General features: G+C 43.8%; 1 protein-coding gene across 3 annotated transcripts in view; it reads left to right on the plus strand.

Moving 5' to 3' along the window:
• Positions 1-247: 247 nt before the first annotated feature.
• The window catches only part of Atg16l1 (autophagy related 16 like 1), a 36415-nt gene continuing 21567 nt past the window's right edge, over positions 248-15095 (plus strand). For all 3 annotated transcript variants that reach the window (XM_046439747.2, XM_046439748.2, XM_046439749.2), the window contains exons 1-5: positions 248-518; positions 4912-5005; positions 9890-9995; positions 10704-10777; positions 11461-11712. In XM_046439747.2, the coding sequence (XP_046295703.1) occupies positions 404-518; positions 4912-5005; positions 9890-9995; positions 10704-10777; positions 11461-11712 (641 nt within the window). In that variant the 5' untranslated portion in view covers positions 248-403. The remainder of the gene's footprint in view (positions 519-4911; positions 5006-9889; positions 9996-10703; positions 10778-11460; positions 11713-15095) is intronic.

A 15095-nucleotide genomic window follows, 5' to 3' on the forward strand; every position in this document is an offset into this window, starting at 1 on the left:
AAAAGTCATAAAGGAAACAACCAGCGGGCAGAAACGACCCCTTCGGCCTCCTTTCCGCCAGAGTTGAGTCTCCAGCGTGGCCAGGACGCCTCCCAGCGGCCATCTCTATGCCTCGACGCTTCCGGTTTCGGGCGGGCGTCACTAGCGAGAGTCCCAGACGGCCCGGGCCGCGGGCCTGCGTGTGGCGTGTGTCGCAGGCGAGGAGGCGGGTCTTCCGGCCTCACTAAACCATTTCCGGCGGGAACCGGAAGACCGTCCCAGATGGCCTCGGGGCGGCCTGTGCGTGGAGCTGATCTCTGGGGCTGCTAGCCTTCCGGCGCTCTCTGGTCGCCTTATGCTGCGGGCTGCGGCCGCCTGCCTCCGCTGGGATTGGCGGCGCTGAAGCGCCGGGGCAGCGTGCGACATGTCTTCGGGCCTCCGCGCTGTCGACTTCCCCCGCTGGAAGCGCCACATTGCGGAGGAGCTGAGGCGCCGGGACCGGCTGCAGAGGCAGTCGTTCGAGGAGATCATCCTGCAATGTGAGCAGTGCTGGCGCAGGCCGGGAGAGGGGCGGGCCGGCGAATCCGCCCGGGGCCCGCGAGAACCCAAGGCCGAGCCCCAGGCCGCCCGCGCGCATGGCTGCCACCCGGGTGCCTCGCGCCTCGGACGCTGCCAGTCTCCCTGAAGCCTTTTTCTTCCTTCGTTTCACCCTTGGGGGTCGTTGTGGAGGGTCCCCTACCGAGTCTTGTGTGCACTGTGGGCAGGTGCCTTGAGTCTGCACGCCGTCCTGGCGCACTTCGGCAGGTGGGCTCCAGAAGCATCGCTTCGGGCCATCTCGCTGATGAGGCAGGCATTGGTTGACATCAGGCGCCAACGTGAGGGGTCAGCATCGATGCCTAGTGTCCTAGAGCGTGTGGCCATTGGCTTCCGAGGGTCCTTTGCCCTTATTCCAACTCGGTGTTCTTTCCTTAGTGGGGAGGAAGGTACCCTCTGCTGTTGATGCAAAACCACCAGCGGGAAAGTGGATTTCTTCACCACCACCTCTTGCCTTTTAAGGGTACAGAAGTGTTTCTCACTCTCAGATACGTCCTAAGGAATAGATCCTTGCCCACCTCCCCAAGTTACAACTTACTTGACACATTTGGGGGAAGCATCCGCCACTCCTCTTGCCTGAGGATTGATGAGAGGATTCAAAGTACAAATAGTTGCCTGTTATTGAATTCTGATTGTGTTAAGTCAATGGTGTTCAAATGCAGCTGCATTAGAATCACCTGGGGATTTTTAAAAAGCATCCCCACTTGATAGATGCAGCAAATCGGAGGGGCTGGGGCTGTAGCTCCATGGCAGAGCGCGTCCTGAGGCACTGGGTTCGATCCCTAGCACCTCATAAAAATAAACAAACAAAGGCATGCTGCCCATCTACAATTAAAAAAATAAAAAAAAAATAGTTCAGAGCCCAAGCCACACCCCAGATCAACTAAACCAGAGTAAATGGAAGTAGAAAGAACACAGGTGTATCTGGAGGTTTTTTGGTGGTATTGAGGACTGAACTCAGTGCTTCACCTATGCTAGGCAAGTGCCCTATTGCTATGCTAGAATATGTATTTTGAGATTGGGTCTTACTAAGTTGCCCAGGCTGTGTCCTTGAATTTGCAATTCTCCTGCCTTAGCCTCACCAGTCGCTGGGATTACAGGCCGCTACACCCAGCTAGTATTGGCATTTTAGGATGCTTCCCAAATTATTCTGGTATGCAGACAAGTTTGAGTACTGTGGTGAATAATTGGCATCTTCGAAATTCAGTGGAGCAAGTTTTACTGTTGCCATTTTTTACATCTGAGAAAATTAAGGCCAATAGTAAAACAATTATTTGGGGTTGCATAGCAGATTAATGGTGGGGATGGGTTCACATTTAGGCTCATGATCCTTATCTTTTGCATTTGTTTTTCTTGCTGGAACTCCCAAGAAATGACCCTTTATTGCCTTCACTGCCTCTGTCCTCTTTAAAAAGGGGAGCCCTTTAGGAAAAGGGAATGCTGTGCAACTGTCATGGTCAATTTGTTATACTCTTAGAGAACCTGGGAGACCAGAACTATTTCAGAAGCATAGGAAGAAGCTCCTCTTACTCAGTGTGATTCTCTCATAGGTTATGTAACTTCAGTTCTTAGGTCTTGGCTGAGTGCTCATCCTTTAAAAGGTAATACATTTAGTTGGGTCAGAGTCCCCACTTGTCCCTTTACTTTTTCATTTAACTTTTTTGAATCTGAGTTGCTGTATCTATAAAGTGGGGATGAAGCTTGCTCTGCTGCTTCATAAAAGCAGTGCTGTGTTTAAGTGCTTTGAAAGCCATCTGTATAATAATTTATAAATGTAAGGTGCTCATAACCCCATAGACATCAATTGAATGTTTTTCTGCACTTCAAAAATGGATATGGTGGGCTGGAGTTTTGGCTCAGTTGTGGAGCGCTTGCCTAGCATGCATGAGGCACCGAGTTCAAGTCTTAGCACCTCATATTAAATAAATAAAAGGTCCATCAACAACTTAAAAAAGAAGAATTAAAAAAATTTTTTTAAAATTCATGACAAGTCGGGGGGATGTAGAGCAGTCAGAACAAGAGATTGGAGATGGAAAGAGTGCTTTTTTTTTTTTTTTGGCACTGGGGATTGAATTCAGGGGCACTCAACCCTGAGCCACATCCCAGCCCTATTTTGTATTTTGTCTTTTTAATATTTAGTTTTTAGTTTTAGGTGGACACGATATCTTTATTTTTTATTTTTATGTGGTGTTGAGAATCGAACCCAGAGCCCCGCACATGCCAGGCGAGCGCGCTACTTCTTGAGCCACATCCCCAGCCCTATTTTGTATTTTCTTAAGAGACAGGGTCTCACTGAGTTGCTTAGCACCTCGCTTTTGCTGAGGCTGGCTTTGAACTCGCTATCCTCCTGAGAGCATCCTGAGCAGCTGGGATTACAGGTGTGCGCCACTAAACTAATGGGTAGTGCCTGCTTGCGGGGCTTAGAGAAGAGATGGGGATGAGAAACTAGGAGGAGGCAGGAGAGTGAGACACCTTGACTATTCAGACATTCTGTTTAAGTTGGAGGGTTGACATTTGGGGAGAACAGTTCCAGATGGATTGTACAAAACCAGTATTCCTCAAATCCCAGCCTTCCCAAGCCAGTTAAGTTTTCACCTTCCATCAGCCTGGAATTCCCTGTTTAATCCTTGCCAGAACTTGAAGAGAAAGATGAAGAAGCTCTGGGGGGAGGCTTCCCTGATTTCTGGCCTTGTTTGTAGTAAAGGGAACCTTTGGAAGGAAGTCCTTTTGAATACCTTGTGTCTTGGTGATCTCCAAGGGTGGAATTGCTTTCCTTCCTGTTCAGCTGCACTGATCTGTTCAACCAGCATAAGGGAAGAAAGTGTCTTGTTTCTGCCCAGGAGTTCTATTTTCAGATATCAAGGAGAAACTAGAGTCAAGATAGAGAAGCTCTTTTAACAGGAAGGGTTGCTAATATAAGTCTTGTCAAAATTTTGTTTTGGAGCAGTTTTTATCTCAAGACTTACAGGGTTTGTAATCACCTCCTTCAAATGTAGCTGTTCTGTAAGGTTTTCATGGTCAGTTTCTTGTTCTGCTTCATGCTCACCAGATGGTACCCCAGAGGGTAGCACTTCGACATGCTGAACTGAAGAAACAGTTTCAGAATCCAGGTCTCCCTAATCTTCCCTGGTTTCTCCCCCAAGCACAGGGAGGGGCTCTCATCAAACTGAGAAAACTTTCCAAAAGAAATTGGATTGTTTTAAACTCCCTCCCTAGCAATTTCATCAAAATAACTAGGAAAGATTAACCACACCCAGACAGGCTTTTATCTACAGATTACCTGGGAGACATCAGTAAAATAAGACACTCTTGCCTTTCTCCATTTCCCTCTCCCCTGTGAGGAAGGGTATTAAGCTTCTACCATATGCTCCTTCTATTATAACAGGGGTTATTTGTTATGACCCTCCAATGAGGGTAGTGCCCCCCTCATTCTGTTAGTGTAACCACCTGCTTTTACAAACTCTCATTATTGTCAGTAAGAAAAATCTATAAATTTCTCGTCTTACTCTTTCATATGTTGGCTCCAACCTTTATTTTCAGCTACTTATCAGAAAATTATGCTGTTCCTTCTTCCTGAACCATCTTCTTCCTTTGAGACCTAACTCATGCTCATGTCACCACCTGTGAAACCATCCATGAAAACAAGTCATTATTCTCTGGACCTTTTTATAATTTACCACATTAGATCTGGACTCCTTCCTGTTAAGGACTCTCATTTGTGTTTGTATTCATAGTGCATAGTGTCCTGATCTAAACGGTAGTCATATTTGCCAAATTCAAGTGCTTCTGTATTACTTAAAGGTGCATAGCGTTTTGTTTTGTTTTTGTACCTGGGATTGAACCCAGGAGCACTTAAACCACTGAGCCACATCCTCAGTCCTTTTTTATTTTTTATTTTGTTTGAGTCAGTGCCTCGTTAAGTTGCTGACGCTGGCTTTGAACTCACAATCCTCTCAAGTTGCTGGGGTCACAGGTGTGCATCACTAAGCCCAGCTGGTACATAGCATTTCACTTTGCCTTTGGTGTTTTAATTCCCAAGGTAAAAACAGTTAATTTTGGAAGTAGAACATTTTGACTCCCTCAGAGGGGTGACATTCCTGCAGGTGTTACTGTAGCTGGGCTGCCCAAGTTAGGTCAAGAAGCATCTAGGAATGTATGTTCCTAGATTTTATACGATTGTTACAGTATGCAATAATGAGGACCTCACACTTTGATACCTAATAATGATGTCAAAGCAGGTCTGTCTTTTTTTTTTTTTTTTGGTCCCAAGTTTTGTAAGATATAAAGTATAAATACAGTATAATAACTTAATTTCTGAACTATTTCTTGTGTATATAGATAACAAGTTGCTGGAAAAGTCGGATCTTCATTCAGTGTTGGCCCAGAAACTACAAGCTGAAAAGCATGATATACCAAACAGGCATGAAATAAGGTATTTTGAAACTAATCTTTATTATTTGTGTCATTGTCTTTAGCATTTGTCTCAGTTCAGTTGTCACTTTTCTAAAAGCAAACCAAGTCCTGTTTTCTTCTATGCTCCACTCCAGTTTTTGTCATCTCCTTTCAAATAAGAACTGCTAAAACCAAATAACTAAAAGCATTGTTTAAAAGATCCGTACATACCTAGAAGACTTACCAGAACAATGCTCTCAGCTTGAGAAATTTCTGAAGCAGTTCACGTGGTAACCCTAGGTCAGGTTATCTCCTAACCCAGGAATACTTAGAGACAAGTAAATATTCCTGAATAGATTTACAGAACTTTTGTTAAAACAGAATTGACTGGCAAATAAGCACAAATTGCCTTTTATACAGTAAGGTCTGTTTGATTCTTGTTTAATGTTTTCAACCTTAGCTTGTGAAATCAAATTAGCAGGTTGCAACAAGCTTTTGTTTCTTCATTGTATTTTAAGAGAAAGTGTTTGCCCTGCTGTGTTACTTACACATGTTTATATAGGGTGTTTGAAATATTTACTCATGTATGTATTACTGTATGTATGCATTACTTAGGGTCATGTTCATAAAATCAAAGTCATGCTTCATCAAAGCAGCTTAAATGGGCTTATTCTAGAGTCTAACTGGCCTCTTTCCATGATGTTTGCACATTTGTTGGTCTGGAAACAGTGCCCATTATATTTATCTATTGCTTTATTCTTTTTGCACATCGATTTAACACTTGGCAATTGTGAAAACAAAGCTAGAAATTTAAGGGTTTGTTGTTGTTGCTTTAAGTGGTGGGTATGGCCTCATTGGGAATCTTCTGAGTAGTTGCCTGCCATCTGTGTCTCCTAATCTGGCAAGATGGTCTCCTGGGAGGCGAGAGTGGGAAAGATCCCAAAGCACAGATAGTTTCCCCCATCTGGGTTCCGTTTTTTGCTTAATAACAGTTCAGGAGATCCTGTTACTTTCGCTCCTGGGGTTTCTTTCATAGTACTTAAGATGTTAGTTACGATGTAAATAAATATCTGACAATTCTTTTGGCTAAATTTCACTGGGATAGTCAATTTATTGAAAGTCTTTTCCCACAAACATTATCTGTAATTTGTCTTATTCTCCTGATTATCTTGTTCCTATTAATGTGTCCTTGTTTCCCATGAGTCATCTATGGTTCCTTTCTCCCTCAATATCTTTCCCCTCCATGTATCCACTTAGTGCCCCAGGTTCTTTGCCCCACAGTCTCTCAATCTGTCCCTTAGTTTACATTTATTTTGCCATTATCCCCTTTCTCTCATACCTGGACTTTGAAGAGTCTGCTCACTTCAGGCTTTTGTGACTGCAGTATGAACTGGGCACAAAGGGGTGTTTGCTAGGGGTGTGTTAAAGATATTCAGAGAAGATAAGTGCCTGGTTGATTTCCTTCCCTATGCCTCCTCTATCTCTCCTTGGGTCCTGCTCATTTCATTGTAATTAACCAGGAATTTCTATACCTGTACATCAGTTATTAGATTTTCCTTGTGTTTTCATCACTTTGCCTAGAGGCAAAATTCTGACTCTTCAGCCTGAGAGTAGTTTTCTAAGTATGGTTCCCTAATGAGTATCATCATCTGGGAAGTTGTTAAGAAGTAGGGGGGGTTTCCTTTGTTTTTTTTTTTTTTTGGCACTGGGGATTGAACCCAGGGGTGCTTTACCTCTGAGCTACATCCCTAGCCCGTTTTATTTTTTGAGACAGGATCTTGCTAAGTTGCTGAGACTGTGAGACTGTCCTCAAATTTGCGATCTTCTCCTGCCTCAGCCTCCAGAGTTGCTGAGATTACAGGCGGATGCTGCGGTGCCTGGCTAGAAATAGATTCTTTGCCCCACCCACAAGACATACAGAAATTTTAGTGATGGGTCCAGTAATCTCTTTATGTCCCAAGTTTTTAACTCTGAATATTTCAAGAAAACTGACACGGGAGCATTAAAATAGGTTGAAAATCATAATCTAGACTTCACACATAGTATTATATTCATGTCAATGGTGTTATAATTACTTTTTGGGGGGTGTGTGTACTGAGGACTGAACCCAGGGCCTTGTGCATGTGAGGCAAGCACTCTACCAACTGAGCTATATCCCCAGCCCTTACATTGTTATTTTTAAATTATGTGATTACATGTTGCATGTTGTATTTGAGTTTCACAGGTGTTCCACATCTGGGATGATGGGATCAAAATTGGTTTTAAAAAAAAAAAACCCTGTAGGTGATTCTGATAACCTCTAAAGTCTGAGTGACACTGCTTTCCTAGCCACTCTGAGGCCCTGTGAATGAGCAGATTCCCAGCATCTTTGAGCTTTTTTTTTTAAATGAGTAAAATAGGAAGTCTTTGACCAAAAACTTGTTTTTTAAATTTTTTAGTTTTCATTTTACAAATCTTTTTTTCTAGAATGCCAGTTCCTGGGGAGGAGGGGCCACATGTTTTGCTTCACATAGTCCATATTGCTTTGCATTTAAATGAAAGGATTTAGTACAATACCTTCTAATTGGTCTTCCTAATTTTAGATGGTTTCATGTAAGGCACGTTCCAGTGTCTATTCTCATGGTACTTCATGGGCTAATGTAGTAAAGTGCCTGGTCACCTCAAAGGTGAGTCATCTTGCTTAGATATGCAGCAGGTATTCATGTGGAGTTGGAGGGTGAAGTTAGGAGGATTATTATTATACTGCCTCCATCCCTCTTTTTTTTTTAATTTTTACTTTTATTTTTTAGTTGTTAATAGACCTTTATTTTATTTATTTATATGTGGTGATTAGAGTTGAACCCACTGCCTCACACATGCCAGGCAAGTGCACTACCTCTGAGCCCCAACCCCTCCTTCCCTCCTTTTTATTATGTTACAGGTCATATGTAATGGGCTGCTCTCCCCTCTCCCTTCAGAATGGGTATCTTGGCCGGCCTTCTATGAGCTTTCGTTGAGCATTAGATTTACCTGCTTACTCAGTATGGTCTGGTAATGCTCCTCTGTAGTTTCAGCCCAGACCCTCCTCCTGAGCATAATTTCAAAATTCTAGTGTTTTGTTAAACCAAAACTCTTGAGGCTAGGGAATTCCTGAAATAAAAAGACTTCAGTTTTGAGGAGGGTAAAAGCCCTGCACCCTGCATGTATGCACCCCTGAGAGAGCTTTGGGATAGGAAGGTAGCCCATAAGGAGAACTCGTTGCTTTTGGACTGGTTGGGGTTCACAGTCCAGAAATTGTATTTGTAAACAGAGGATGGTGGCCCTGAGGGTTTGCTGTGATGGGATTTTAAGTCAGTTTTTCAAGGCTTCTCCCCAGGAGCTGGTATTCTAGAGAAAAGATTTATAAAATGAAAGCTGCTATAAGAAAGCCAAACTCTTGACCAAGGATTTTCTAGTTTACTTAACAATAAAATAAGGCTTCTGGTGTTTTGTTTGCAGCTAACTGTAGTTAACTGATTAGTTCCCTTATCTCTTTACCCTTTGACCTTTGCAAGGTAGGACATCTTAGAATTTTTCTTTGATCAGAGTGTACTGCTATTTTTGATATAATACAAATAATTTGCAATTTGTGTATTGGGGGGGTGCTGAGGATTGAACCCAGGCCCTTGTGCATGCAAGGCAAGCACTCTACCAACTGAGCTATACATCCCCAGCCTGCAAAGTTTTCAAAACTGAATTCACTCTTTTTGGGGATACCAGGGATTGAACTCAGGGGCACTTGACCACTGAGCTACATCCTCACCCATATTTTGTATTTTATTTAGAGACAGGGTCTCACTGAGTCACTTAGTGCCTCACTTTTGCTGAGGCTTGGCTTTGATCCTCCAGCCTCTGCCTCCCGAGCCGTTGGGATTACAGGCGTGTACCATCACACCTGGCGAATTCACTTCTGATCTAAACTCATTTTCTGAGGCTTCAGGAACATGCACATGTAAGCCTTTAGCTTGGAGCTCTCCAGAGGTTCAGATTCTGGAACCCTTCCACTTGACATGCACATGGATGTCCACAGTTGATCTTTTTAGGCCTTCCCCAGACCTGCCGCACCCACCGTCTTGCCATTTCAGTAGACAGGCACCTGCCCTTTACCAATTGCTCAGATCAAAGGTCTTGATCATACTTGACCCCTGTCTTTCAGACCCTACTTTCAATTCCAAGGCAGGTCTCTTCAAAATGAATTTGACACATCTCCCCACCTCCCTGCTGCCACCATAGTGTGAGCCTCAGAGCCTGCTAATGGGTCTCCCTGTTTCTGCCCCTGCCCTTTTGCAATCTGCTCAAATCCATCCAGTGGTCTTTGAACACCACCGTCCTTGGGGGGCTAAGGAGGTTTGGCATGATCTCTGCACCTCTCCCTTAGCTCCTCTGTCCCTCGGCACCTGAGCTGTCACCCCCCCACACACACCCTGTGCTTCCTCTCAGGCTTGCTCCATCCTCAGAGGGTCCTTCTCTTGAGTCCACCTGGCTTGTTCCTCACGGCTTTACTTTATTGTCCATCTGCTCGATTGGTTGTCAGCTGCATGAGCAGAGCTCCATAGTCCCTGTCTTCCTGGCACCAGCAGTACCTGATACATGACTGCCACTCAGGCACTTAGCAGTGAGTGGGCTGGTTGGCTGCTTTGTATTTACCTGCGCTTTGTTCAGGAACCCAGCCGTTTATTCCTGCCCTGACTGGTTGTGGCATGGGGTGTTTGGTTTGCTATACCATGTGTCTCACAACTTCTACTTTCCACGCATTACTGGGAACACTAAATGGTTTCTTAGCTAGGCTGATATGTACATGTTTGAAATTCTGGGGTTATTGTTCCATTGTCTAATTGGAGAGGTTTGAAGTCTGATTCCCCCCACCCTTTTTGCATATTTTCTTGATTTGGCTGGTGGTGATTAGTCCTGGACATGATGGCACATGGAATGACAGTCAACTACAAGAAATGGCTCAGCTGAGGATTAAACACCAGGAAGAACTGACTGAATTGCACAAGAAACGTGGGGAGGTAAAGACAACTCCTCTCCCATTCTGTCTTCTCTTTCAAGGGTCCTGTGCGGGAGATGGGAGATCAGCCACTTCCCTGGGAATTAGCAGCAGTCTAACTAAATTAGGCATTAAAAGCTCTCTTTGTGGGATTGAAAGAGTGGGGAAACACGAGGAAATGCAAGGTCCTTCGTGGAGAGGTGAGCCATGGTCAAACCACCCAGTTACCGTGCTTCAACAATGGTGTGAGAGACACAAGTGAGGAAGCTTTTGAGAACAAAAAGGGGCTTAGAGTTTGATTCACTAAAGATCTTTCTAATACTTATGAAACTTTTTGAGTGTGAACTCCAAAATTTCAGTTATTAGAAGGAGTCCTAGTTGTGTTTACCCTGAATGGTCATCAATGCAAAGCTCCAAATGAGAGAAGACAGTTAACTAGCAGTTCAGCCAAGTTGATGTGAGATCTGGGGGTAGACAGGTATTCTCAGCAAGAACCTGGTAGTCACCTAGAACACTTCATCCACATTTCCCTTTGCAAGGGAACAGCAGACAGTTCCTAGGCACATTACGCATACCCCCTCTGCCATTTACTACCTTTCTTGATACCTTTGCCCAACCCCTCAAACACACACCTTTCTTTATTAAAAACTAAGTGGATTGTCACCCACTATTGGTTTTCAAGTGAGATTCTTTTTTTGAGTGACTTAGGAGAGTGTTCTCTGTCTCCCAGTTAGCTCAGTTGGTGATTGACCTGAACAACCAAATGCAGCAGAAGGACAGGGAGATGCAGATGAATGAAGCAAAGTGAGTAGAAACCTTTCCTCCTTAGGGTTTGGTGATTGGTTCACATGTTGTGTTTTGCTGTACCCTTTGAATAGGGCCTGTAACCAGTGGTAGCCACGCTGCAGCCAGCAAGTGTCTTATTCCAGTCAATGCAATCTGGGCCCTTTTTCTGTGCCAAGGAAAGGCAAGCTCAATTCCCTTAGGCCCTAGGGTCCAAACATTCTCTAGGGAAATAACTGGCCCTTGCAAGGGTTCCAGAGCATTTGTAATCCCCTCATGGTGGCCTTGTGTGGATGTTGGTGTCTTCCTGTGGTGGAGCTGAGGCTATACTGAGAGCTTGGGACTCATGGGTGGTGTGTAAGTGAGCAGGATCATTTTTGATCAGAAACAAGAAAACGGGGATTTGGAGTCTTAGCACCATAGAGCTGCAGAGCCTCACAAAAATACCTTGCGAGCACCTAAAGTTTCCCTTCCTTCAAATCCTGCTTTTCTCAAAACTCTTGTTACTAGTCATTTGTGGGCAGGAGGAACCTTGCACTGGGTGTTTCCTAATAGGATTGTCCTGCACACCGTTGGTCCAGGTCTGGTGTGTGGCTCATGTTATGCTACTGGGCTAAGTTCACATAGTTGGCTTGCCCCCGTCCTCTGGCTGTAATGCAGGACTCTGGCCAAGGACACTTCCTCTTCTGACGGCATGCTTTCAGAATTGCAGAATGTTTGCAGACTATCTCTGACTTGGAGACAGAGTGCTTGGACCTACGCAGCAAGCTTCAAGACCTTGAGGTAGCCAACCAGACCCTGAAGGACGAATACGATGCCCTGCAGATCACTTTTACTGCGTTGGAGGAGAAACTGAGGAAAACTACTGAAGAAAACCAGGAGCTGGTCACCAGATGGATGGCCGAGAAAGCCCAGGAAGCCAACCGCCTCAATGCAGAGAACGAAAAGGACTCCAGGTGGGCATAGTCAGTGGTCTCCTTTTTCAGCAAAGCAGAAGCTAGTTCTTTAAAAAGAAAACAACATACAGGTTGGGGGTGAGAGTGTACCTGGCCTGTGCAGAACAGAAAACACTAACAGAATCACCAATAGTGATAGTGAGAATAAAAGAAATTTGCGTTTATAAGGATACTTGATATTGAGCCATGGAATACCTCCCAGAAGGGCAGGGCAGAGGCCTTCTGACCAACAGCCAGGAAGCACTCCCATCCTGTACACTAGGAATTTGCATCTGTGTGGTAGAAATGAAGCTTTTTAGAAACCTGACCCCTATCCCCAATCTATGACATCCATGCTCAATGTCCACTGCCTTACATATGCTCCTATTCAAACGAGCAATATGGCTCTTAGAGCAGTTTTATCCAGATGTGTTCTGACCAACCAATTCAAAAGTTTTTGGCACCAAACCCATGATACAACATGGGAAAGCTGGGAGAAGGGTATGATTCACCTAGAAAAGCAAAGAAAACTAGCTGATGCACTATTCACAGAAGCCCAGCAGAATTGAACCCTTTTCTAAAATCCCCATACCAGTAGTTCAGTACTTCATTTAGAAGACAGATTATAGGAAAAATCCTAAGGAGTAACTGAGCTTATGCCCTACCACATAATAAATCCACTTAGATGGGAAAGGCAGTGTAAAATCAAAGCCTTGGTCAAGTTAGAAAATATGAGGGACCGTCTGTTTATTTTATGAAGTGTTCCTAAAAAGGAGTCTTGGAGGACTTTCCAAACATAAAAGTAATGATATTAAAGGGTGGCAGTTCAAATTTTTTTAGGTTTCTCAACATCACAGACACTAAAACAATGAACCAGGAAATGCTCTCTTAAATATCCATAATAGAGTCAATAAGGAAAGATGAGCACAAAGTAAGGTGGTTCATAAGAGCAGACTTGGTTGTGGTGAGTAAATACCACAGAAAGGGGTGCTAGGGGGCAGGAGTACTGATAGTGTGGGGCTGCTGACTGCTTGAGGGCTGTTTGGAATAAGGAGGATCCTACGATTCTGGACTTGAGAGCCCCCTCTTGTTGGACTTTGTCCTAAGGAAGTAAGGGGACTTTCTGACAAACATTCATGATGGCATATTTTTCGTCAGTAGTAAAAAAAAAAAGATAGTGCATACCTTGGGGAACAGTTAAACTGTGATATGTTCATGCAATGGAATTTTATAAAGCCATTTAAGATTATTTTATTTTTTAATTGTAGTGGGACACAATGCGTTTATTTATTTATTTATTTTTAATATGGTGCTGAGGATCAAACCCAGGGCCTCGCACAAGCTAGGTGGTGCTCTGCTGCTGAGCCACAACCCCAGCACTAAGATGATGTATTTTAAGAATACTTGATACTGGGGCTGGGGATGTGGCTCAAGCGGTGGCGCGCTCACCTGGCATGCGTGTGGCCCAGGTTCGATCCTCAGCACCACATAAAAACAAAGATGTTGTGTCCACCGAAAACTAAAAAATAAATATTAAAAAATTCTCTCTCTCAAAAAAAAAAGAATACTTGATACTGAGGCTGGGGTTGTGGCTCAGTGGTAGAGCACTTACCTAGCATGTGTGAGGCACTGGGTTCAATTCTCAACACTGCTTATAAATAAATGAATAAAATAAAGGTCCACCAACAAAGAATACTTGATACCTAAAATACAGTGATATAACTGGAAATATGAAATATGTTGAGTGAAACGAACTATATTCATAACACCCCAGTTTTGTATGAAAGACTGGAGGGAATTATATTATTAATGATGTTTGGTTTTGGGGGTAAGATGTTTTGTTTTCTCATTTTATACTTCTATTTTTTCTAACTTGCTGAAGTTTCTACTGTGAAAAAATGAGTTTCTTCTATCATTTCTACCTCACATTAACTGTAAGATAGTTGGGCTTATGGCATGGTGTTCTCAGGCGGTGTGAGGGTTGTGAGGGTCGCAGGGTTGACAGGATGCTGCCAGGTGCCATGATCATCATCACTGAAGAGCCATTGGAAGGAGAAGCCTCTGAGCGTCACAGGGAAAATGATGCTAACCTAACAAGACCGTTATATATCTGCCCCTGTCCTTTCTTCCTCCCTTTGAAATGACTTCCAAGGATTGTGCCCTTGGACTATTGAAGGTGTGGGGCACCTGCAATAGTCAGAATCCCTGGAAGCCTACCCTCTGTGTTGCCTGCTTTCTGCTAAATCCCTCTGTCCTTGTCCCTACTTCTAGCAGCTTTTGTTGAGCTGGGCTGTGATGGAGCACACCAGAGAGCTTTTCATGTTCTGCCTTCTGCAAAAGACCATGTCCCCACAATTGGGCTCAATAGCTGCTAATGCTTTAAGATGCACTCGAGGGCTATCTGAACTATCAGGGAAATACCTGTCCTATCAGCTCCACTGATGAAGGCCTGGCTCAGGTGCTGTTCTCTTTTTTTCCTTATCAGTTTTTCACCCCTTGCCAGAATGGGGACATGAAGGTAGAGAAAGGAGTAGGTTTCAGATGGTCTATCAACAAGTGCCATAACTTGGAGCAGCATAACTCCCTCCACATTCAGGTTCTGGTTTTCTATCAAAGGTAGTTTGAGGCTCTCACAGCTAAGAAAGTTTTTGTAAATTGTGTATTTTATAATTTTTCCTTTGAGACTTAATTTTCATCCTAATGGAAGAAGCTTTTTCAAGCTATACCTTCATCTCGTCCCAGGATTTTGGTAGGCCACTTAACAGGACTTTTCCCAGTTGGAGAAATTGGCACTGTGGGAGAGGCCGAATAGAAGTTCTAGCGAGTTATTGATTGGAGCTCAAAAGCAGGGCTGGAGTTCCAGGTTGGGGGCATTCACAGATGAGTAAAATTGCCAAGGAAGGGAGAACAAGGTTGCCAAGGTGAGCTCCTGAAGTTAGGATACTAACTGAAGTTAGGAGGGGTGGATGAGGCTCTTTTACATTCCCAGTTAGCTGTGGATCCCAGTTAGCCATGGTTAGCTTTTGTCAGTTAAAAGTTATGTACACTTTGACAGTTGAATTTCATTAGACCTCTCTTGCTTTATCTGTACAGGGGAAGTAACAGTGCAGTTAGCCCTCAGAATCAACAGGCTCAACATCTGTGGACTGCTTAGGGAAAAAATGTGGGTTTGTACTGAGCATATAAAGACCCTCTATTCCTGTCTCTATCCTAACCCATAGAGTGTACCAATTATTTTCATAGCATTTATATTGTAGTAGGTATTATAAATCATCTAGAGCTGATTTATAGTATATGGGACGATGTGCCTAAGTTCTCTGCACATACTGTACCATTTGGCATAAGAGACTTGAGCATCTCTGGATTGTTGTATCTGTGTGTAGGGGGGGTTGTCCTAGAACCAA

The sequence above is a fragment of the Marmota monax genome, unplaced genomic scaffold, assembly GCF_021218885.2.
Source record: "Marmota monax isolate L192 unplaced genomic scaffold, Marmota_monax_Labrador192_F-V1.1 WCK01_AAM20220418_F8-fsc00041, whole genome shotgun sequence".
In the NCBI taxonomy this organism is placed as follows: Eukaryota; Metazoa; Chordata; class Mammalia; order Rodentia; family Sciuridae; genus Marmota; species Marmota monax.